Below are 25,919 nucleotides of genomic sequence, written 5' to 3'. Positions count from 1 at the left end.
CAAGCAGGTGCTTTTTTTTTTTTTTTTAAGTGTTTGGGTGTACTTCGGAAAGAGGTACAAACTTTGAAGGGCCAGAACTGCAACAGAAGAAATTATTTCATTAACATGATTCTATATTAAAAGAAATATCCTTATTCTCTGACACTTTGTTTCAGGTTTCACTGCCTTAGGAAACAGGCCCCGTTTGAAGGCGGGTCCTAGGCGTGCCAGAATAGTCTCCTCCCTCCACCTTCTTCCTCCTTTCTCCCTAGGGCTGCGCCCCCTCCTTCCCAGACAGCAGTCGGATCCGGACCGGCAGAGAGTTCTGCTTTCCAATGCTTTCAGCTCTCCTGGCTGCCTGCTTCTGCTGCTGAAGGGGCTGCCGTCTTCTATAAGGAAAAGAAAAGGACCTCAAACCTTTCAGATCACGTTTCCTCTCCTAGGAAGCTATTGAGCACAGGTAAGAAATATATTACTTGCTATTTAGAAACTCAAGCATGGAGATGAGAAGTAAGTGATAAGATAGAAAAGCGATTGAGAGGAATTTAACTTCTCTCACATCACTATGATGGGAGACTAGTTGGTAACAACATAAGGAACATAGATAGCGTAGTCAGAGGAAAATCTTTTTCTCTCTTTTAGCCACTCTTGGAGAGTATCACTTTAGAGGAAATGTTCTCAAACATATTGATCCCATGACCTCTTTATACTCCTAAAAATTATTGAGGATCCTGAAGAATTTTTGTTTCTCTGGGCTATTTCTTGTATTACTGTCATTTGCTATACTAGAAATTAAAACTGAGAAATGTAAAAGATAATGACCTGTTTATTTGAAGATAACAATAGGCACATGACATGTTAGCATAAATAACTAAATAACATTTTAAATTATGGATAACTATATATTACAAAAAAAAAATCTCCTGTGAAGAGTGAAATTGTTTTCATTTTTACAAATCTCTTTAACATCTGGCCTAATAAAAAAAACAGGTGTATTCTCATCTGCTTCTGCATTCAGTCTATGCAATATCACACAAAATGTAGCCCCTGGTAAACTCTGTTGTGTACACTTATGAAAGTGAAAATTACAAATTACATCTTAGAATTATTTTGAAAATTTCTTTGACTTCATGAACCCTCAAGAATCGTTGCTTTAGAATGTTAAACAAGCTTCTCTTTAAAGGGAGCCTCAACTCTGAATCAACTATTTTAAAAACAAAAAATTATTCATATGAAATCTTGATGGAATCTGCATCAGCACCCTTATGCTGTGCTATATTGGACAATATTATAGCATTCCCCAGGAGAATTTTATTTCACAGCAAGGAAAGGGCTGAGTAATATCTTCATTTCTTAAATGAAGATTCTTAAATTCTTAAATTCTTCTTTATGCCGTCTGTATATGTGTGTTAGTTGCTCAGTTGTGTCCGACTCTTTGTGACCCCATAGACTGTAGCTCACCCACCAAACTCCTCTCTCCTTGGAATTCTCCAGGCAAGAATACTGGAGTGGGTTGCCATTCTCTTCTCCAGGATATCTTCTCAACCCCGGGATCGAACCCTGGTCTCCTAAATTGCAGGCAGATTCTCTGCCATCTGAGCTACCAAGAAGCCCATGCCTACCTGTAACTATCTCAGTCAGTTCAGTTCAGTTCAGTTGCTCAGTTGTATCCGACTCTGCGACCCCATGACTTGCAGCACACCAGTCCTCCCTGTTCATCACCAACTCACGGAGTTCACTCAAACACATCCATCGAGTCAGTGATGCCATCCAGACATCTCATCCTCTGTCGTCCCCTTCTCCTCCTGCCCCCAATCCCTCCCAGCATCAGGGTCTTTTCCAATGAGTCAGTTCTTCACATGAGGTAGCCAAAGTATTGGAGTTTCAGCTTGAGCATCAGTTCTTCCAAAGAGCACCCATGACTGATCTCCTTCAGAATGAACTGGTTGGATCCCCTTGCAGTCCAAGGGACTCGCAAGAGTCTTTTCCAACACCACAGTTCAAAAGCATCAATTCTTCGGCGCTCAGCTTTCTTCATAGTCCAACTCAATATTATGGACAAGCCAGATTTTAAAAGATATTTTGAAGGAAGATTTAATAGAATTTGAGATTCTATTAATTTAGATTCTATTAAATCTTCCTTCAAAATATCTTTTTAAATCTGGCTTGTCCATAATATCCCTATGTAAATATTATGAATTCTTATATTAATTCATTCATGAATTCTTATCAGAGTTTCATAGCCTGTCTCTAATCTTTTTCATCGTGTCATTGCCAGCTCAGTAATCTGCTTTCTTATTGCCTGTGAGATTAAATATGTTCTTTGTGAGTTTTCCAAGCCCTCTACAGTCTAACCCACCCTACCTTGTGTTCACTGCAGGACAGCAAAATTGTTCCACTGCAGTCAAAAAAATAGCTCCATTCAGTCCACTTCTCACCACAGTATGGTGTTAATTATCACCTAAATGCTCTTCCTTGTACTCCATCTCTTCAATCAAGCAATCAGGATTAAATTCAATTCTCCTTTTCACACAAGGTCAATCCGGCAGTTCTATTTTCGCTTCTTGCTTTGAGTCTGTATTTAACAGTTGATTATACACTGTACACCTTTTATCATTTAATATTTACCTAAATTTTTACCTGAGTCTTCTTCCACTCCCCACCTCTACCATGCCCACATACTTACCTTCATTAAGATGGCAAAATCTTGAAGGACAAAATGACTTCTAAACTGAAGAGTTCTATTTTGACCTTGTTGCTGTCGAGATGATTACCTACCTGATTTTAGGGCATTAGTTAGGTAACATGCTTCCTCATTTCATCCCGTACCTATTCCACAGAATTGGAATTCCACAGCAAAGATAAACATAATCATTATTGCTTTTCAATTTCAAGACATTTTGACTTTTAATCTGATAGTATGTTTTTAAATTCCCTTGGCTTAATAAAGCTGGTTACATAATAAATATTCCATTGGTATGTATTGTTTTTGAATTATGAGGAAGTGGTTACTAGAGTGTTTGCCGCATATAAATGCCTCTTTCTCTGCAACCTTAACTAGAATCTAGAATTATAGAATGCTGGAGCTAGGGGAAAAAAAAGACTCAAATATTGACCATTCAACACTCTCTTGTCCAAATGAGGAAACTAAGACCCTCAGAATTAAATGACTTACCCCCGAAAAGTTTGGAACATATGTGGTTTAATCACCATTTATGATAGATGAATGATTTTCTACCATTCACTAGCCTCTGGCTAGTTTCCAAGGCTTGTATAACTAAAACTTTTTATTGATGCAAAGAATCAATTACCCCTGCATATTCCTGGAAGAATCTGTCTGGAGTAGTTTATAACTCTTTAAAAAGAAAAAGTTAATAATCTCAGAATCTTAGCCTGAAATATTCAAAGCATTTTTATCTGATGGAACCTATACTTTTTATAGATTAAAGAAAGCAAAGGAACATGGATGAGAAAGGAAAAGAGGAAAATTGAGGGCAGTGGGAGCGGAAGAGGATACAATACTTGTAATCTAGAGGTTTTAAGATCTAACAAAAAAAAAAGTGCTAAGAAAATAAAGAATTCAAAATAAATACTTGCATGAAATAAAAGAGAAAGTCAAACTATTAATACTAGAGAAAAAAAGAAGAATATTTGAGAAATTCTATTTTTAAAAATCTGTCTTCAGACTTCCCTATTCTTTCCCTTTCTTATGGCTTTCGGATGGTTTAAGTTTTTTTGGTGTTTTTTTTTTTTTTGGCTGTGTCAGGTCTTAGTTGCTTCGGACTCTGAAGCATGTAATCAGCAATTGTGGCACGTGGATTTTGTTGCTATGCAGTCTGTGGGATCTTAGTTCCCTGACCAGGAATCAAACCCATGTCCCCTGCATTGCAAGGTGGATTCTTAACCACTGGACCACCAGGGAAGTCCCAGAGTTAGAGTTTTAAGATAGAAAAAAAAGTTTCTACCAGTCTCTTTACACAGTGTTGTCATGGCAACAAGGTTTATCATAGAAAACATTTATTTAACATTTTTTGAGCTCCTACTATGTGATAAACTCTTTCCAGGTGTTGAAGACTAAAAACCCAGAAGGCATCTCATTGTCTTAAATAAACTCAGATTGAAGATGGTTAGACCTATTTGTAATCAAAGTAATCTTAATTCAGGGTAATAAGAACTATTTTAGAAGCATGAACACAGGGAGGGGGTTGTGGGCACTGATGAGAGAAGGATTAACTCAGTGTGGATGAGTCAGTTTTCCTGTAGGAAATGTTTGAGCTGTGACTTAAAGGATAAACAGTGAAGAAGGGTTTGGCAGGCAAAAAAGGGAGGGGAAATTTTGGCCTGATGGGAAATAACTGGCTAGACAGTGGAGTGAGGGAGAGTCTGAAAGGAAGAAAAACAAGGAGAGGAAATTGAAATAGAAGATATGAGAAATGACAAAGGCTAGATTTAAAATAGTGCTGGTGGAGATGGAGAGGAGACACCAAATTCTAGGCACATTTCTGAGTTCAAATCTATGGTATTTTTGAGACAGGAGAAGGTTAAACAAAGAAATTGAGAAGAACTCCCAGGTTTCAGTTTCGCTGGGTAGGTCGTTCGTGTCCAGCTCTTTGCAACCTTATGGACTCCTCCCAGGCTCCTCTGTCCTTGGAATCTTCCAGGCAAGACTGCTCTAATGAGCAGGTTGCATTTCCAACTCCAGGGAATCTTCAACCCAGGTATTAAACCCGCATCTCTGTGTCTCCTGCATTGGTAGGCAGATTCTTTACCACTCTGCCACCTAGGAAGCCCAGGTTTCAGTTTGAGACAGGTTATTTGGACATACTTGAGAAGGTAATTCATTAGTACATCCTACAGTTGGGACTATGGATCTGGAGCCAGAAATTGTAATTTTCAAGTTATATATCCCCCAGTAACTGCCACCCTCTCTCTTTATAGTTAAACTTCCTAAAAGAACAGTTTATATTCAATGTCTTTACTTTTTTTTCATCTCATTCTGTTCTAGATCTTTGTCCACTTGCCTTCCCTTCCTCCACATTCCCTAAACTGTTCTACTGATATCAAAAATTTCTAATTGCCAAATTCAATGAACAAGTTTAAGCTTGTGTGTAAATTATCGACTCTACAGCTTCTGATTCCAACCAGCTGTTTGTTGTTGAAGTTCATTTGCTCTTTGACTTCCGTGATACTTATCTCTTAGCTTTGCAAAACTGATTTAATAATTTTCTACTCAAGACTGTCTTTCATTCTGTTTTCTTAATGAGGTAATCACTCAACAAATTGCCCAGAAACTTTGAAATCATCCTCAATTCCTCCTTTTTCCATTTGACCTGCAAATAATCAGCTAAAAAATGCTGCTTAATCTCTCTTGAATCATGCCTACAGCCACTGCCTTAGTTTGTAGCCTCATCAACTCTTAACTTGTTAAAATTGTTTCTGCAGCTGTTTTCTGGCCTCTGTCCAAATTCATTAATATCTCATCAAATCTATTTTCTATACTGGTGCCAGAGAGAGCTCTTTGAAACATAAATTTCACCATGTCTTTCTTCTACTGAAAATAAGTCAGTACTTTCAGAAAAAAAGTTCAAATTCTTTAGCCTACTCTCCTTTTCAAGCTTTTGGCAAACTTAACTACATTGCAAATTGCATTTATTTGAATTGAACTGGGCAGAATCAAACTAATTTAAAATGAAAATAATAATCTCATTTTATAGGCAAAATGAAATATGTGAACTCCAAATTAAATAATTTGTTTAGAATGATGGTTTCAAAGCTGGTAGGCCAAGTGAGTTGTGAACTGCTAACACTATTGGCACATAGAAGTGTCTCTTCTACCTGGTAAAAATATCTGCTTTCACATTGGCATATTGTAAGTGAGGCTATTCTTTAAACATCTCAGAAGCTCTTGAGACAAACAGGTTATTGTGGCATTATTTTTATTATAATTTTAGATATTTATTCATTCATTCAGCAAGCATTTATAGATGTCTGCTACACACCAGGTTCACAAAACTGAAGCTGATGATATTGCTACTCTTATGGAATTTACATTCTAGCAGGGGAAAAAATAATAGAGGATATATTTACAAACCATGTTAAAATATTTGAGGCCATATTTTTATGAAATTGTCTAGAAGGTGTAATTTTCTTTGGAAATCTCAGCCATTTATTTTCAATATCCCCACCCCCACTTTGCCTTGATCCCTTTCATCAAGGCACTTAGATATTCCAAAATCTCATTCTTTCTCTTGTTTTTTTCTTTAATTGGAGGATAATTACTTTACAATGTTGTGTTGCTTTCTGCTATACAGCAACATGAATCAGCCATAAGTCTGTATATATAGACTCCCTCCCCTCCCTCTTGAGCCTCCCTTTTGCCTACTCCCATGCCACCAGTCTAGGTCATCACAGAGACCAGGCTAAGCTCCTTGTGTTATACAGCAACTTCCCACTATCTTTTACACATGGTAATGCATATATTTCAGTGATACTCTCTCAATTCTTGTCATTTTTTTTAATTTGAACAATGTTGATGGAGAATCATGTGGTTCTCTAAAAAATAAAATAAATGTAAAATAAAAAGCATACATATGTGTATATATGCATATATGTATGCTTATTTATTATATATGAACTGAATCTATATAAAACTGTTAAATAGCCACCAAATGGACAGTCAGTTCAAGATGGTGGCCTCACAAGATCTTGAACTCACCTCCTGCCTCAGACAACAGATCTACAGTTACATATAAACCATTCCCTCTGAAAAAGACCTAAAATCTAGCTGAAATTTCCTCCACAAGAAAGGATAAAAGAGCCACATCCAGATGGGTAGGAGATGGAGAAACATGGTTTCACCAAGAACCCCACTTAGGGTGCAGCAACCCACAACAGAGACTGATAACATAAAGCAGAGCTATTCCCTGAGGAGCAAAAAGTCAGTGCCCCACAGCAGGCACCCCAACCCTGGAGAACTACACCAAAAAGATAAGCCCCCAATACATCTGGCTTTGAAAATCAGTAGAGTTTATATCCAGGAGAACCACGGGGCTGTGGGAAACAGATTCTGCTCTTAAAGGGCTTGTGTGCAGATTTATTTACCATAGGACCCATCATAAAAGTAGCAGTTTGAAAAGCACCCAGACCAAATGTGAAAGAAGAGTCATTTGCTAATCTTAAAGCATCTGAGGAAGGTGCAGGAGCTTGTTAGTACTCTCTCCACCTGGATGAAGACACTGGCAGGTGCTGTTTTGGCAATTTCCTTCTATCTTGCTAGCACTGACACAGACGAGTGCTGTCTTGGCACTCTCCCTATAACCTGCTAATACCACTGGGCACACTGCACCCCCATATTTCCATCCTGTACCTGCCAAGGCCAGGCAGGTGTACACAGCCCACATGGGGGAATGTTCCTAGACCTCTTAATTTTGGTGGCTGGAGGGAATGCATTTCTAGGTCCCATGAATCTGAGACAATCAAATGGGGAGTTCTCAGAAGACTACCACCCTCAGGGTGCTGCACAGACAGCAGACTGAAATGTACCTCCAGTGTCCCTGTGAAAAAGGACTAACAACTTGTCCTTGAGCTTCAGGCTGAGGAGCTCACTTCACGTTTATCTCATCTAAAAGCCAGGGGGGAACCATCTCTGCACTCTTCTTTGGCTTTACTGCAGTTCACTGGCACCTACAAGAGAGGATCTCACACACACTACGATAGCCCTGATTTTTGCCAACTGTAGTCAAAAGGACACCTTCAGATGGCTAGCTCTGGTGGCTAGCAGAATTTATCATTGCAGTCCCACAGGGCAATATATATTTACATACCTTAAAAACTGCTGCCTGGAAGTCTGGCTTCTAATCAGCCTGAAGCTAGGTGCTAACTGAGGTCTCTTCCTCTGAAATACTCACAGGTCCCTCAACACTTGGGACCTATCAAGAATAAATCAGGCTACATATACAACCACGAAGGTTGAGTGACCGCCAAGAACTAGGGCAAGGTGAAATAATAAGGTTCATCTTTACACAAGGTCATGCCTTTAAGACTAGGAGAGATAACTGCTTTGCCTAATATATAAAAACAAATACAGAAAGTCAAGTAAAATGAGGAATGAGAAGAATATTTTCCAAAGGAATGAATAAGATAAAACCCCAGAAGAAAATCTTAATGAGATGGAGATAAGTAATTTACCTGATAAATATTTTAAAGTAATGGTCATAAAGATACTCATCAAACTCAGGAGAAGAATGGATGAACTCAGTAAGAACCTCAACAAACAGAATATAGATGAAAGTACCAAACTGAAGTCACAGACTGAAGAAGACAACAACTAAACTGAAAAATACACCAGAGGGACTCAACAGCAGACTAGATGAATACAAGGCAGTAGAACTTACTCAAACAGAGCAGCAAAATAGAAAAATTTTAGAAAGTGAAGTTAAGGAATCAGTGGGACACACATCAAGCAGAATTGCATTCACATTACTGGGTTCTCAAAAGGAGAAGAGAGAGAAAGGGGAGCAGAAAACTTCTTTGAAAAAATAATAGCTGAAAACTTCCCTTACCTGGGGAGTGAAACAGATGCCCAGATCCAGGAAATCCAGGGAGTTTCAAAAAAAGAAAAATGCAAAGACACCAAGACACATTATAATTGAAATATCAAAAGTTAAAGAGAGAATCTTGAAAACAACAAAAGGAAAAGCAATTTATTACATACAAAAGAAGCCCCAGAAGAGTATCAGCAGATTTCTCAGGAGAAAGTTTGCAGGCCAGAAAAGAGTAGCATGATATATTCAAACTGGTGAAAGGAAGAAACTTCCAACCAAGAATACTCTACCTGGAAAGTTTTATCATTCAAAACTGTAAAAAAATAAATAACTTTTCAAACAAACAAAAGCTAAAGGGGTTCGTCTCCACTAAACCAGTCTTACAAAAAATGTTAACGGGACTTTCTTAAGCTGAAAAGAAAGTGTACTAATTAGGAACAAGAAATAGATGAAAGTAAAAATCTCATTATAGAGGTAAACATATAATAATTAGTGGATTAATCACTTACAAAGTTAGTATAAAGATTAAAAGACAAAAGTAATTTTTAAAACTACAAAATAACTAATTAAGGATTATAGAAAGTAAAAAATTTAAAGTGTGACATCAAAACATAAAAATGTAGAAATGAAAATGTAGGGTTTTATAATACATTCAAACTTCTTATAAACTTAAAACATATATTTCATGTAGAAGCTGTTTAGATATCGCTCTCATGGTAACCACCAGGCAAAAATCTATAGTAGATACACACACAAAAATGAGGAAGGGATCTAAGCATAACACTATAGAAAGTCATCAAACAACAGAGAAGAAATCAAATGATGAAACAAAAAGAAATGATAAAACAGGCAGACAGGCAGAAAACTATTAACAAATTGGTGATAAGTACATACCAATCAATAATTATCTTAAAAGTAAGGGACTAGGTGGGATAATTTGGGAGAATAGCATTGAAACATGTAATTACCATATGTAAAATAGATGACCAGTGCAAGTTCGATGCATGAAACAAGGCACCCAAAGCCAGTGCTCTGGGACAACCCAGAGGGATAGAGTGGGGAGGGAGGTGGGAAGGCGGTTCAGGATGGGGGTACACATGTATACCCATGATCAATTAATGTTGATGTACGGCAAAAGCCATCACAGTATTGTAAGGTAATTATCCTCCAATTAAATAAATTTTTTTCAAAGTAAGGGGACTAAATTCTCCAATCAAAAGACAGAAAGTAGCTGAATGGATAAAAATATAAGAACCATCTATATGCTGCCTACAAGACTTATTTCAAACTTAATGGATATATACAGAACATTCCAGCTAAAAACAGCAGAATATACATTCTACTTAAGTGCACCCAAGTGCATGTGGAACATTCTCCATGATAGATCATATGTTAGGCCACAAAATAAGTTTCATGAACTTAAGATCAAAATCATGTCAAGCATCTTTTCTCATTACAGTAGTTTGAAAATAGAAATCATTAATTTAAAAAATGGAAAAATCACAAATATGTGGAGATTAAAAAACATTCTATGAACAACCAAAGGGTCAATGAACAAATCAAAAGAGAAATTTAAAAATTACCTGGAGACAAGTGAAAATGGAAAATTAACATGCCAAAACTTATGGGATACAGCCAAAGGAGCTCTAAGAGGGAAGTTTATAGTGATACAGGACTACTTCAAGATACAAGAAAAATCTCAAATAAATGATCCTACTTTACAATTAAAGAAAAAAAGAACAAATTAAGCCCAAAGTCAGCAGAAGGAATGAAATAATGAAAATCAGAGCAGAAATAAGTGAAGTACAAACTAAAAGGACAAAGTGCATGCTTGTATGCTCCTTCATGTCTTACTCTTTGCAACCCCATGGACATTAGCCCACCAGGCTCCTCTTTTCCAGGCAAGAATACTGGAGTGGGTAGCCATTTCCTTCTTCAGAGGATCTTTCTGACATAGGGATTGATCGAACCTGTGTCTCCTGCATCTCTTGCACTGGCAGGCTGGTTCTTCACCACTGTGGCACCTGGGAAGCCCAAAAGATAATAGAAAAGATCAATGAAACTAGGATCTGGTTCTTTGAAAAGATAAACAAAATTGACAAACCTTAAGGAGACAAGCAGATGACACCACCCTTATGGCAAAAAGTGAAGAGGAACTAAAAAGCCTCTTGATGAAAGTGAAAGATGGAGAGTGAAACGTTGGCTTAAAGCTCAACATTCAGAAAATGAAGATCATGGCATCTGGTCCCATCACTTCATGGGAAATAGATGGGGAAACAGTAGAAACAGTGTCAGACTTTATATTTTGGGGCTCCAAAATCACTGCAGATGGTGATTGCAGCCATGAAATTAAAAGACGCTTATTCCTTGGAAGGGAAGTTATGACCAACCTAGATAGCATATTCAAAAGCAGAGACATTACTTTGCCAACAAAGGTCTGTCTAGTCAAGTCTATGGTTTTTCCTGTGGTCATGTATGGATGTGAGAGTTGGACTGTGAAGAAAGCTGAGCGCCAAAGAATTGATGCTTTTGAACTGTGGTGTTGGAGAAGACTCTTGAGAGTCCCTTGGACTGCAAGGAGATCCAACCAGTCCATTCTGAAGGAGATCAGCCCTGGGATTTCTTTGGAAGGAATGATGCTAAAGCTGAAATTCCAGTACTGTGGCCACCTCATGCGAAGAGTTGACCCATTGGAAAAGACCCTGATGCTGGGAGGGACTGGGGACAGGAGGAGAAGGGGATGACAGAGGATGAGATGGCTGGATGGCATCACCGACTCAGTGCACATGAGTTTGGGTGAACTCCGGGAGTTGGTGATGGACAGGGAGGCTTGGCGTGCTGCGATTCGTGGGGTTGCAAAGAGTTGGACACGACTGAGTGACTCAACTGAGCTGAACTGAACACAATTATCAAGTGGGATTTATTCCAGGGATGCAAGGGTTGTTCAGTTCCACAAATCAATGTGATACATTAGATTAACAAAATAAAGGATAAAAATCTTATGATCGTCTCAATAAATGCAGAAAAGTATTTGACAAAATTCAATACCTTTTCACACACACATACACACAATCCTCAACAAAGTGAGTATAGAGATCTCACCTCAACATAATAAAGGCCATATTTGACAAGCCCACAGCTAACATCGTACTCAACATCAAAAAGCTGAAAATTTTTTATTTAAGATCAGGAACAAGATAAATATACCCACTATTGCCAGTTTTATTCAACACGGTATGGGCCCTCCTAGCTAGGGTAACTCATCATGAAAAAGAAATGAAAGATGTCCAAGTTGGAAAGGAAGAAGTAGAACTGTCACTATTTGCAGAAAGCATGATATTATACATAGAAAACCCCATGACTCCACAAAAAAAAGTTAGAACTAATAAATGAATACAGTAAAATTGCAGAGTACAAAATCAGTATACAAATATTGTTGTTTTTTTATACACTAACAACAAAGAACAAGAAAGAAAAATTAAGAAAACAAGCCCATTTACAATTACATCAAAAAAAAAATAAAATATCTAGGAATAAACTAGTCAAAGAGGTAAAGACCTATAATGCCAAAAACTATATGACACTGATGAAAGAAATGAAAGAGATCCAAATAAATGGAAATATAGTCCATGCTCATGAATTGGAAGAATTAATATGATTTAAATGTCTGTATTACCCAAAGCAATATACAGATTCAATGCAATCCCTATTAAAACTTCAATGGCATTTTTCACAGAAATAGAACAATACATCCTAAAATTTGTATGGAACCACAAAAGATTTTGAATAACTGAAGCAATCTTGAGAAAGAAGAACAAAGCTGGAGGCATTATACTCCCTGATTTCAAACTACTAATACATTGCAAGCTATAGTAATAGTAATCAAAACAGTATGTATTAGCACACACACACACAAAAGAACAGGCACATAGATCAATGAAACAAGACCAAGAGTCCTGAAATAAACCCACACATGTATGACCAGGTAATCTATGAAAAAAGGAGGCAAGAATATACAATGGAAAACGACAGTCTCTTCAATAAATAAGTATTGGGAAAACTGGTGCCGTGTGCAAAAGAATTGAACTGGCCCACTGTTTACACTCTACAGAAAGAATAACTCAAAGTGGATTAAAGACTTAAATGTAAGACCAGAAACCATGAAATTCCTAGAAGAACACATAAGCAGATATCTCCTAGACATCAGTCTGGCAGTACATATATATATATATATATATATATATATTTGGCTCTGACTGCAAACTAATGAGACTATGTCAAACAAAAAAACCTTCTGCACAGTGAAGAAAACTATCAACAAAAGTAAAATGCAACATTTGAATGGGAGAACATATTTGCAAATCATATCCAATAAGGGATTAATAGTCAAAGTGTATAAAGAACTCTTAAAACCCAATAACAGCAACAACAAAAAAAAACCTGACTTTAAAAATGGTCAAGTTGATTTTGCCAAACAAGACATACAAATGGCCAACAGGTATATAAAAAGATGTTCCGTATCACTAATCATCAGAAAGATGACTTATCATCTACATCTCTCTCAAAATTATCAAAAGAATAATAAAGAGCAAGTATTGGCAAAAATGTGCAGAAAAAGAAACTCTATGCATTGTTGGTGGAAAAGTAAATTTCTGCAGACTATAAAAAAATTAAAAATAGAATTATCATATGATCTAGCAATTCTAATTCTGAGTATTGAAAACAAAAACACTAATTCAAAGAGATATATTCAAACCTATGTTTATTGCAGGATTATTCATAATAGGCAAGATATGGAAAATCCTAAAAGATAATGCTGTTAAAGTGCTATACTCAATATGCCAGCAAATTTGGAAAACTCAGCAGTGGCCACAGGACTGGAAAATTTCAGTTTTCATTCCAATTCCAAACAAAGGCAATGCCAAAGAGTGTTCAAACTACTGCACAATTGCACTCATCTCACATGCTAGTAAAGTAATGCTCAAAATTTTCCAAGCTAGGCTTCAACAGTACATGAACCAGGAACTTCCAGAAACGTTTAAGCTGGATTTAGAAAAGGCAGAGGAAACAGAGATCAAACTGCCAACATCCACTGGATCATAGAAAAAGCAAGAGAATTTCAAAGAAAAATCTACTTCTGCTTCATTGACTATGCTAAAGCCATTAACTGTGTGGATCACAACAAACTGTGGAAAATTCTTCAAGAGATGGGAATACCAGACCACCTTACCTGCCTACTGAGAAATCTGTAAGCAGGTCAAGAAGCAACAGTTACAACCGGACTTGGAACAATGAACTGGTTCCAAATTGGGGAAGGAGTACATCAAGGCTGTATACTGTTACTCTGCTTATTTAATTTATATGCAGAGTGCATCATATGAAATGCTAAGCTGATGAAGCAAAAGCTGGAATCAAGATTGCCGGGAGAAATATCAATAACCTCAGATATGCAGATGACACCACCCTTATGGCAGAAAGTGAAGAGGAACAATAGAGCCTCTTGATGAAAGTGAAAGAGGAGAGTGAAAAAGCTGGCTTAAAACTCAACATTCAGAAAACAAAGATCATGGCATCCAGGCCCATCACTTCATGGCAAATAGTTGGGGAAACAATGGAAACAGTGAGGACTTTATTTTCTTGGGCTCCAAAATCACTGCAGATGGTGACTGCAACCATGAAATTCAAAGATGCTTGCTCCTTGGAAGAAAAGCTATGACCAAACTAGATGGCATATTAAAAAACAGAGACGCTACTTTGCCAACGAAGGTCTGTCTAGTCAAAGCTATGGTTTTTCCAGTAGTCATGTACAGATGTGAGAGTTGGACCACAGAGAAAGCTGAGTGCCAAAGAATGGATGCTTTTGAACTGTGGTGTTGGAGAAGACTCTTGAGAGTCCCTTGGACTACAAGGAGATCCAACCAGTCAATCCTAAAGGGAATCAGTCCTAAATATTCATTGGAAGGACAGATGCTGAAGCTGAAGCTGAAGCTCCAATACTCTGGCCACCTGATGTGAAGAACTGACTCATTGGAAAAGACCCTGATGCTAGGAAACATTGAAGGCCGGAGGAGAAGGGGACAACAGAGGATGAGATGGTTCGATGGCATCACCAACTCAATGGACATGAGTTTGAGCAAGCTCCAGGAGTTGGTGATGGACAAGGAAGCCTGGTGTGCTCCTGTCCATGGGGTTACAAAGTGTCGGATACAACCGAGCAACTTAACTGAACTGAACAGGAAACAACATAAGTATCCATCAATGGATGAATGGGTAAAGAAGATGTGGTGTATATAATGGAATCAGTTCAGTTCAGTTCAGTTCAGTCGCTGAACATCCACCTCCTCCCAGGGATGGAGGAGCCTGGTGGGCTGCCGTCTATGGGGTCGCACAGAGTTGGACACGACTGAAGCAACTTAGCAGCAGCAGCAATATGAGTTAAGTGTTTTCAACTGAGTTTTAATTTCCTCCTTCTTCTATATATGTTTGGCCTCTAGCAAACTGTGCTAGAAAAAATTTGAGTCACCTCTAAGTATAGGCGTATAAACCAATTGACAACTTTGTCCTAACCATCTTCCTTGGAGGACCAACCATAACAGTCCTCAGGGAGCCATGGACCTCTGAAGTCTAGAGTAGAATTTCTTAATCATTTCTGTGACATGGACCCTCCCATGGCCAATCTGGTGAGTCTATGGAGTCCTCTTCAGAATCATGTTTTTATATGCATAAAATTAAATACTTAGGATTAGAAAGGAAATCCTTCATAATTAGTTACCAAAAAATTTTTAACAAATTTTAATAGGTTTATATGTAAGTCTTTATTTGTACATTAAATAACAAGATGTCACATTGAAAATAATAACTTTCATATGTTTCAAAGTAGTAATGAGCCATATTTCAAGATCTCTGCAACAATTATAATACAGTAGAAAATATATATGTCTATTAATGATAGTCAAAGATACTGTGTATAATACTGTGGTTTGTTTCCTGAAGCATAATGGAAGGAACTGTTAAATTTCAGTTAGAAGTTGGTGAAAATATTTGTGTGGTTTTTTTTCCCCCCATCCAAGTTCAAAGATTTCCCAGATTTAGAACCCTTGCTCAATAAACAAAGGTCTGGAAGGATATATACCATTTTGGAGTGAGGGTGGGTGGAGTGGAACAGAGGAAAAGAGCAAAAAAATTCTTAGCATTTTCAAATTCTATATTTGATTTTTTTTTACAGAAAGATTGTATTTATGTATTACTTGTGCTAAAAGCATAACATAGTCCAGTCTAGACTCCAGATCAAAAGCTCCTCTGGCTCAGAGAGGGAGCCATCAAGACGCAGAGCCCTTCAACCTTCTCTACCTCACCCCTCCTCCAGGCAGAAACACTATTTTTAGCATTGCCTCACCTTTAGCACTTTGACAGTGAAGTCACAGTCTTCAGTCTTTCACTCACAGAATCCTGTGGGTTGTAAGGCAGAGATGGAACCAGTCCCTAGTTAAAGGACAGGATTAGATGTGTTTCCTATGTTTATACTGATAATATATGTATATTTCTAACAAAATACCGGAATAGTAAATCAGTTCAATAATGGACAACTTATCCTCCCTTTATAACACTGTTTAATGAGAATATACTTCCGTTATCTAGATTTCAAATATCTAATGGTTTGCAAGAGTACATTTGAACACATGCATTCATAAACTGAAGATTCCTGTCATTTATTAAATGTCCAGAGTGTTCATCAGCATGCTGGACTTCTGAAATTGGAGGTAGAACAGAATGAGGCTGTAAGCGGTAAAAGATTCCTTTTGTGTAAAAGGAATAATCACTACCTTTTAACAGATGACTGTTTGCTTTCATTAGGCATAAAGATGGCTGCAGAACTGGTAGAAGACAATTGCATCAGCTTTGTGGAAATGAAATTTATTAACAATACACTTTATTTTGTAGGTAAGTTCAAAACAGTGGGCCAAATACAGGGTTTAGACACATGTATTCAACTAGAGTTTGAGCAAGCTCCAGGAGATAGTGAAGGACAGGGAAGCCTGGTATGCCGCAGTCCATGGGGTCACAAAGAGTCGGGCATGACTGAGCAACTGAACAACAATTCAGCTAGAAAATATGTTATAGGCAAACTATTAAGTCACTTGTTTTTTGTTACCAGATTCCATTGTAATATACACACTTCCCTGGAAAAAAATATTGGGCCTCTAGAAATTAATCGTAGTATGTCCAAGGTCCCAATACTTTGTCCTGCCACCTCTCCCAGCAATTAGTTCATAGTAGCCCACCCAGAAGGTGGCTGCGGGTGCATGTCATGAAAATCCCACTAAATCAGATACATTTGGGTAATACAATTTCCCAAAGCAAACTGGCAAATTATATAAGAGATATGTATCTTAAATCTAGAGTTTTGTGAGTTATTTTATGTAAATACGTTTGACAAATAAAAACAGATTCTTAGGATTAATCTTCCCTGGGCAGTTGGGCTTCACTTGAAAGCTTCATAGAAAATTCTTTGGTGCCTTTCCATCAAAGCAATAAATTTAAGATTAAAATCTATCACTTTATAAAATTTCTTTTTAGCTACAAATTTAAATTTATGAATCCTAGATTTAGGTTTTACACCTACCATACCCAAGAACATACCAAGTCTAATTAGCTTCATTTTATGGAAACTTTTGGATGATTATATATTTTTATGGAGGCCAGCAAAGGCCATAAGCAGTAAGATATGGGTTAAAGAATACAGAGGGGCAGAAAAGAGTAATAAAAGTGTTTGTGAGAGGATATTCTGAGTTTAAATATAGAATTAACATATTTTGTTTCTTTTTTTCCCCCTTTAGCTGAAAATGGTGGTAAAGTATAACTTTATTTCTCTTTCTTTTCAAAATAGATAGCTACTTGAGTAAACATCCCACAGACACATCCATAATACCATTCTCAGCTGATAGAAACTGATACCAGTCTATCTGAGAAGCTAATATTCCCTCAGAGGAATGTGGACTCACTAGCACTGCCTCGGAATAAAGACGACTATAAGGGATACAAAAAAGAATTTCCAACAAAATATGTTTCTCCCAGCTTAGGAAATTCTCAGCTATTAGAATCTCCAAAATAGACCTTGCCTGTTATGCAGATCCTGAGATTAGCAGAAAGTCATGTGTTCTCTGGTGTATATAGGAACAGGGTACTGAAAAATGAGAATTGTTGCCTAAAATCAGGAACATCTTCCTTCTTCAACCCTCCCCTTCAGAATGGTCTGGAAAGAAGCCTGGCAGGTTCCCAGGGTGCAGGCAATTCTGGAAATAGTGGAGAAGGGGGAGGGTAGAGCAAACAGACCAGTGAGGTTGAGTCAGTAAGTCTTCCTAAGAAGTGAATGTACCCAACCCTTGTCCCTCTGGCATTCAGAGAGGCTCATACCCATATAAAGCCTATGATCTCCTAACAGACCCCCAAATTATTAAAGGTCACCAGTTTCTCATACTTTTCCTTAAAAATAGCACTTTTCCCCATTTGTAGTGTGATCCCTACTAGACCAAAAATAGAAAACAGGGACTTTTGAAAAATACTATTCCTTTAGGTTTCTTTCTCTAGATTTATTGTGATACTGTTGCCATATAGCTCCTCATGTTTCTGGAAGATTGCTCTACACCTATTTACTTGATTCAGCAAGTACTGGCATCTGTATCTCTGGCACTGTGTTAGGCACTCCGATACAATGGTGAGCAAAACACAGTTCTAATGGGAGAAGCAGGCCCATTAGGAAGGCAATTGGAATGTGGAGTGTTAGAAAGGCCAGGGATGCTATGGGAGCACATAGAAGGGCGCCTAACTTAGTCTAGTAGATTCTGGAAGGGCAATTTGAAGGAGGGATAGAATTGAAAAGTCAATAGGGGTTAGCCAAGAGAAGGTATTCTGGGCAGAGAGATGAACACATGCAAATATCAAGATGCAAAAGAAAGCATGGCATATATAAGGACTCGAGTTAGTCAGAATGGGAATAGAGCAGCAGTAGAAAAATAATGAGAGAGGAATGAAAAATAGGATGCAGAACCATAAGTTTCTCTTATTCTGATATATGGAATCTCAACCTTATGTTTGGGTTTTGGGGATTCATTAAGCACAATATGTATGATGTAGGATACAGATTAGTTTTCTGTAACAAAGAGATCCCAAAATATAGTAACTGGATAAGATAAAAAAAAAATTTCTCTTGAATATAAATCCAAGTAGGCAGCGGTTCAGTATTAGTATGGCTGGATACAGCCTGATGATGTTGGAATCTAAACTTTTTCTTTTTCTCTTCCATCATCCCCTAGTTGTTGAACTCATCTACATACTTGAAAATCTTCATCACACTTTCTGAACCTATATCCCAGCTAGCAAGAAAGTGTTCAAAATAAGAGGAAGACAGGTCCACTCTTTTCAAAGAAAGGCTCTATTTAGAAGTTGTAAACATTAAGTCCACTCATATTCCATTGACTCAAATTTAGTCATATGGCACAAACTGCAAGGGAAATATGGAAAATATAAACTTTATTCAAAGTGACCATGTCATTCATTAAAATTGAAAGATAACATGATCATATCTCTGAATGTTAACTTTAGTTAAGATTGAATTTTAATTCCTTCTAGCTTCTATTCTATAAAGAATTGCTGTGTGGACAATAAAAGGGGGATGCCAATTAAGAGGCTATTATTGTAGTCCCTTTAAGAAATGATGATGACGTGAATTAAGATAGGCACAGTGGGGTGCCATTGAAGAGCTGTGAATGGATTAAAAACCAACGGGGAAAAATCAATAGGACATGTATTTTGAAGGGGATGGAAAGAAAGAAAAGATGATGCCTATGTTTTTTCACATAGGCAATCTGTACTATTCAGTGAAATAGGAAACACAGGAGGAAGAGCAAGGTGGAGAGGTTTGAGAGGCAAAGAGGAAGACAGATGATAGATTTAGTGATGGTGAATGATGATCTTATCTGTATGACTTCCTAGTGGAGATGTCCAGTAGATTTTTGGACATGTGGTTCTAAACTCAGGATAAAAATTTGAGCTGCACATGATGTGATAGACATATAGAAATGTCATCTGGAGCTATAAGAGTAACAATGACAAATTGGAGGAAATGCGTAGCATGAGAAAGTAAACGTCATGGACTAAGCTCTGAAGAATACCTATATTTAAAGGATTCAGTAGAAAGAGAACCTAACAAAGAACAGAGCAGAGTAGCCAGAGAGGAAGAAGAAAACCAGAGAATGCCCTGGAACCCCAGGAGAGCGTTTCAGGGCGGAGATAATAGGCACTGTGTTGAATTTTGCAGCCTTGAAAATCGATAGCCAGAAAGCATCTATTATAATTAGCAACAGGGAGTTTGGTGATCTTGGTGAAAGCAGTTTGATGGAAAAATGGAGCCAGTGAGTAGAAGCTTGCAATAAGTAGAATTGTGAATGGAAAGTAAGGAAATGATACATACAATTCTTACCAGAAGCTCAGCTACTACAAGGAGGAAAGAAACAAGACAGGCTTTAGAGTGGGATTCTGTTGATAGAGGTGCTTTAAATCTCAAAATGAAAAGCTTTATGTTGTTCTGATTATAAAAATATTTGTTTATAATAAATAATTCAGGCAATGAAGATTAGAAAATTAAGAAAAATTAAAACATGAAAATAACCTCAAAATATTCATTGCTATTATTTTGATGTATTATATATATATTAATAAAATACCATACTTAAACTTCTTTTTCTAATATAATATACATAGACATCTTTCCATGGCAATTAATAATTATTTTAAATTATAATTATACTAAATTCATGATAATTCATAGTAAGGAAATATCAAAATCTGTTTAATCAATTCCCAACTGATGAACATTTAAGTTGTGTCCAGTTTGTTTTTATTATTAAAGTCATCCCATAGGGACTTCCCTGGTGGTTCAGGGGCTAAGCTCCACGCTCCCAATGCAGGGGGCCTGGGTTCAATCCCTGGTCAGCGAACTATATCCCACATGCCGCAACTAAGAGTTCCCACAACGAAGATCCTACATGGCCAAATAAATAAAAAATTTTTAAAAAGTCACCCCATAAACATTCTTGTAGAGAAATATTTACACGTTTGTCTGCTATTTCCTCAGGATAAAATACAGTAAGTAAAATTGCTGAGTCGATGGAAGAGAGGGAATGATTGATTCATTGAAAGTACATGTTACACACAGATGAATTTGGCCTTAGATACCAGAAGAGGCCCCCTTTTCACATATCCCTTGAGATGAGAAGGGTAGAGGAAATAAGAGGTGATGCCCTAGTTAAGTTTGTAAGTGAAGCAGCAGGAAATCATTTGCTGAAAGTGAAAGCAGAGATGATGGTGTAGAGATCCTGAGGATAACGAAGAAGGCTTCAAATTGCAGCTATGGACTATGGACGAGAATGTTGAACCAGAAAAGAAGGTTCGTTATAGCACCAATTTGTACATTTGTATGACTGGTTACCAGCAGTGCATTCAGCAGCCAGGTTTAGAGTTCTGCAGTGGAAAGACAAATGAGTTTGGGATTTAAGACAGTGGCAAAAGGGTATAAATGATGAATCATGAGGTCCAGGCTGCATAGAGAAGGAAGGGAAGACAGGAAGAAAATCAAGAGTCAGGAAAAAGTGAAAGAAAAGTATTAAGAAGACTAAAAAGATAGAAGATTGTGGTCAAAAGCAGGATATTCGAAGATTTAAAAAATAGAGTGGTTCTGAGTAATAACATGAATCAAGGTGCCCCTGGAAGTCCATTTAAAAACACTGTACAATTTTACCTTAGCTTCTAATACAGAAAATTGTGATTGTTATTAAAAACTGGAATGTGTAGTATACCTATTTGTAAACTTGGGGGAAAATTTTTTTTTAATGAGATTTCATGTGCATTTTAGAAGACCTGGAATCAGATCACTTTGGCAAGCTTGAACCTAAGCTCTCAATCATACGAAATTTGAACGACCAAGTTCTCTTCATTAGCCAGGGAAATCAACCTGTCTTTGAGGATATGCCTGATTCTGACTGTTCAGGTATTTTTAATATACATTTGTAAATATGGAAATAACAAGCTACTTCTTCTTATTCCATTTAACTGCTTACATTTTCTATGATAGACAGTAGCTTACATGAAAAGTCATAGTGGTATAATTTCACTGACAAGAAACTTTATAGGGAATCCATATTTTTTAGTTGGGCTGAAAAAATGATGCAATAAAGATAGTGCTAGGGGTCACACTGTTTGAACCTATCCTTGAATCATCAATCCCTTCACTATAATAGCATTAACTCTATGTGATCTTCATTGAGTTGGATCCTTAATATCTGCTGGTGATAGCTGAAACTGCTGATAACATTTTCAAAACTAAACATTAAATATAAATATATAAGCACTGCAAGTAAGTCTGTCTTCCACCAGAAATTTAGAGTGCCTTAGAAAATGTATAAGTTTACTGTGCCTTCCAGGGTATGAATTTCAAATATGAGACTTTAGGCAGAGTGGGAAAAGTGAATGGTGCACTCTTGAAAAAATGCTGAATTTTTATCTTAACAGATAGAGCTTTAATATTCTATTTAGTGTTTAAAAGTTAAAGACAATCTTTGAAAATTCAGAATATTTCTAACATACTTTAAAAAGCTGCTGTATTTGTATTTTAATACATACTTAAATATGTTTTAAAGAATGTATGAATCACTGTATATAGTCTCTTGCTAAGTGGCTGAATCTCAGAGTATGGGATTGGAAATGGGCCTATTAAGGATTATCTTTTGACTAACTCCCTTAAATACTTATTTGCAAAAATTCTTCTAACTAATGTTCTTATTTATCAATGTTTATTTCAGATAATGCACCCCAGACCATATTTATCATATATATGTATAAGGACAGCCTCACTAGAGGTCTGGCTGTAACCATCTCTGTGCAGTGTAAGAAAATGTCTACTCTCTCCTGTGAGAACAAAATTATTTCCTTTAAGGTAAGACTGAGCCTTAATTTGTTTTAGTCATATTTATGTGCAAAATTAGAAAGCCCAAATATCCCCAGTCCCACCTTTTGTCTGGACAAGAATAGCAAGAAGTAGAGAACCATTAAAATCATTACTGAAAATTGTTAAACTCTTTAATCTACTGTAGTAACATCATAGTTTTTCAGAGTTTGCCATAGGGAAAGAGGGTCTTCAACACTTGTTTCATAATCCAGGTCTTCTGAATAATCAACCTATAGATAAACAATAACACAGAATAATTTATGAATTATTTTATTTTAAGAACTACATGTGATTTTCCAGAATAAGTCCTGCTGCAAGGAATGAAGTTAATAGTTCTTCTGTAAATCCTCTACTGTATAAACTATGATGATAATATTTTAACCCCTAATCATTCTGTTCCTGCTTCTTAGCCTATGTCTTGATATAACCTTGCAACATAGCATTCAGTTGATATTATTTTTAATGTTAATCTAAGTGACCAAAATTAATAGGGTCAGTTGTAAAGCAATGGTATGATATATCTCAAAGCCAGATATAAATTCTTTTTGGCCACTGCTTTTTTCTCTATTCTCCATCATTATTTTTCTCTATTTTTTCCATTATTATTAAATAAACAACCAACTATAGATATAGGTTGACTCAGAAAACTTTCCTCCCAGTGAGAGCAGCCAGGGGATGCTCACATATTGGCAGTATTTCAAAAGTGAATCTCATGTCATGAAGACTTTCTGAGTGGAGATTTGCCAATAAAGAACTACAATAAAGATCACCCAGTTCCCACTGAAAGTTAAAGTAAGACCTTCACAGACATGCAAAGGAGCAACTTGGGACAGAGGGAAAAGCCACACTAAAATATAATCCAAGTAAGATCAGTACATCTGTAACAAATAGAGCCTCCAAAAAAAAAACCCCTTAGCCATTCCCTTCCAAGCAAAGTACCACCCCTTCAAGTGACAGTTTGGAATCCCTGTTCCCTGATCTGACAGTCAGGAAGCTCAGTTACTGTAATGGCTTTAGAAGCCTGGAGGTAGACAGACAGGGTGGAGAGGATTAAGCGAGTTGTTACTTAGCAACAAAATCAGAAGGGAAGGAGGGAGATGGCCAAGCTCAAGCCATGTGGGATAGAGGAAAACTTAATTCAGCTGCGAGACAGAATCAGAAACTGGGAAAAGCCTGATCTATATGTAAGTGGGGGCTTCCCTGGTGGCTCAGATGGTCAAGAATCTGCCTGGAATGCAGGAGACCCAGGTTCAATCCCTGGGTTGGGAAGATCCCCTGGAGAAGGGAATGGCTACCCACTCCAGTATTCTTGCCTGAGAAATCCCATGGACAGAGGAGCCTGGTGGGCTGTAGTCCATGGGATCACAGAGAGTCAGACATGACTAAGCAACTAACTCTTCACTTTCACATGTAAGTAGACTCTTACTGAGCAACTGGGGGCAGTGTCAGGAAGATGAACATAGTTCTTGGCAAATAGAAAGGGAGAACTAGTTTATAGTGTCATTAAATCAGATTCACACTTGTTGATAAAGGACAAAGGTCAAGAGTTATGGCTTTATAAATTCCAGTTGAGAAGTTTAGGGGGGAAATCCAGGTCCTTTCAGGCATCTAAGGAGGATACCAGGATGCTGTTTTGGGTTTGGAGGGCTCTTTGTCAGTCCTTGGTTAGGATCATGAAGATCTTTGCTACCAGAGGGTGAAAATAAAGTTCAAATATTCTACTGGTTCTGGGATTAACATGGAAAGAACCTGAAGAGGTGCTCACATTTTCTAGTCCATCCCGAAAAGTATGCATGATGCGCTAATGGGGAAAGCACAGGCAGTACTATCAGTTAAGTGACCAGCAGGGCTATAGTTTCAAGAGATCTAGCCATTCTTCGGAAAACCCCATTCTGCCACTTAGATGTAGGAATCAGCATGTGACCTCCCAGGGCAGGGTCCAGCCAAGAGACAGACTACTTCCAGGACAGAAATTCAGGACTACTATGGAAATGAAATGCTTGGCAGGGAAGCACCAAAAGTTGCTGACCAAGACCTGGAACAAGTAACAGGTCTTTTTATAGCCAGTTTCGGTTCTTGTCTCCACTGAAGGAAGCAGCTGAGATTCCTGCTCCTTCCTGTCTCTCTCATAGTTGGTTCACAAACTGGAGCTACCCTAGGCTCATGGCTGAAGGTCATCAAAGTCTACAGCTGTGAATGGTAGAAGAAGACAGGAACTGATATTAGCCTAAAAGGGCTGTGGGCTTTGCTAGAACTTAACTTCATCTTGAGCAAATAATGGACTCCACTGAATGGGAAAGGAGAGAAGGAAATCATCTGATGGATATATTGGGAAAAACAGAGGCCTGGACCTAAATATGCATTACATAGTGGGGAAAGCCAAAGTGGTCAAGAAGAATGGAAGATTAGAGATTAAGAGGGAGGGGAGATCAGTATTCCTACATTCAGAGATTTTTTTCTTAATTCTTGAGAATATGAACTTTTTAGTTCTATACAATATTTCAAAATAAATTGCACATATTCAAATCAGTCATGTCCTAAAAAAATTAAGCAATTTTTTTCTTTATAGGAAATGAATCCTCCTGATAACATTGATAATGAAGGAAGTGACATCATATTCTTTCAGAGAAGTGTTCCAGGACATGATGATAAGATACAATTTGAGTCTTCATTGTACAAAGGGTACTTTCTAGCTTGTAAAAAAGAGAATGACCTTTTCAAACTCATTTTGAAAAGACAGGACGATAATAGAGATAAATCTGTAATGTTCACTGTTCAAAACCAGAACTAGAAATTAAAATGGCATAGTTTGAACTGTCTGAGTTTTTACCTTTCAAAAAGATTATGAGTTTGAATGTGTAATTATAATGATAAAATGAATAATGATCTCAAAGATGTCACTGAAAAATTAATAATAAGCTTTTGAAAAATTAAATTGACTTCCTCTCATCCAGGTGAATAAAATATCTCTATAGTGTAAAAAGAATGAATAGTTTGAAAACACATTGTACAGTGTTAGCTGGAAAATAGATTATATTCAATAGAAATGTTTTGAAACTTTGGGGTTATTGGTCCAAATGATGAATAAAACTGATACTTGAATTTTCTAGTTTTCAATAAGTAATTAAAACCTTAAATGTTAATTTTTGTATTCCTTTCAAAGTCAGGTTATCTTTAAAAGTCAGATTGATCCTGAATCTGGCAACATATAAAAAAGGATTATGCAATCTGGTGAAGTACCATTCAATCCAGGAATGCAAAGATGGTTTAAATTTTAAAATCAAGCAATATACCATATTAATAGGATAAAGGATAAAAACCCACAATCATCTGAATAAATGCAGGGAAAGCACTTACAAAATCTAGTTCATAGTAAAAGTTCTCAACAAGCTTGA

At 37.1% G+C, this 25,919-nt stretch overlaps 1 protein-coding gene across 1 annotated transcript; it reads left to right on the top strand.

The window, feature by feature from the left end:
* The first annotated feature begins 300 nt into the window (after window positions 1-300).
* On the top strand, window positions 301-25,418 carry IL18 (interleukin 18). Its single transcript, XM_052653199.1, has 6 exons — window positions 301-439; window positions 16,377-16,463; window positions 17,360-17,371; window positions 21,433-21,567; window positions 22,379-22,512; window positions 25,094-25,418. The coding sequence occupies exons 2-6, from the start codon at window positions 16,385-16,387 to the stop codon at window positions 25,313-25,315; spliced, it is 582 nt and encodes a 193-aa protein (XP_052509159.1). The 5' UTR covers window positions 301-439; window positions 16,377-16,384; the 3' UTR covers window positions 25,316-25,418.
* Window positions 25,419-25,919: the final 501 nt, after the last annotated feature.

Source organism: Budorcas taxicolor, chromosome 15, assembly GCF_023091745.1.
Source record: "Budorcas taxicolor isolate Tak-1 chromosome 15, Takin1.1, whole genome shotgun sequence".
Taxonomy (NCBI): domain Eukaryota; kingdom Metazoa; phylum Chordata; class Mammalia; order Artiodactyla; family Bovidae; genus Budorcas; species Budorcas taxicolor.
Note: the sequence above shows the minus strand (reverse complement) of the source record. Positions and strands in the feature narration are given on the sequence as shown.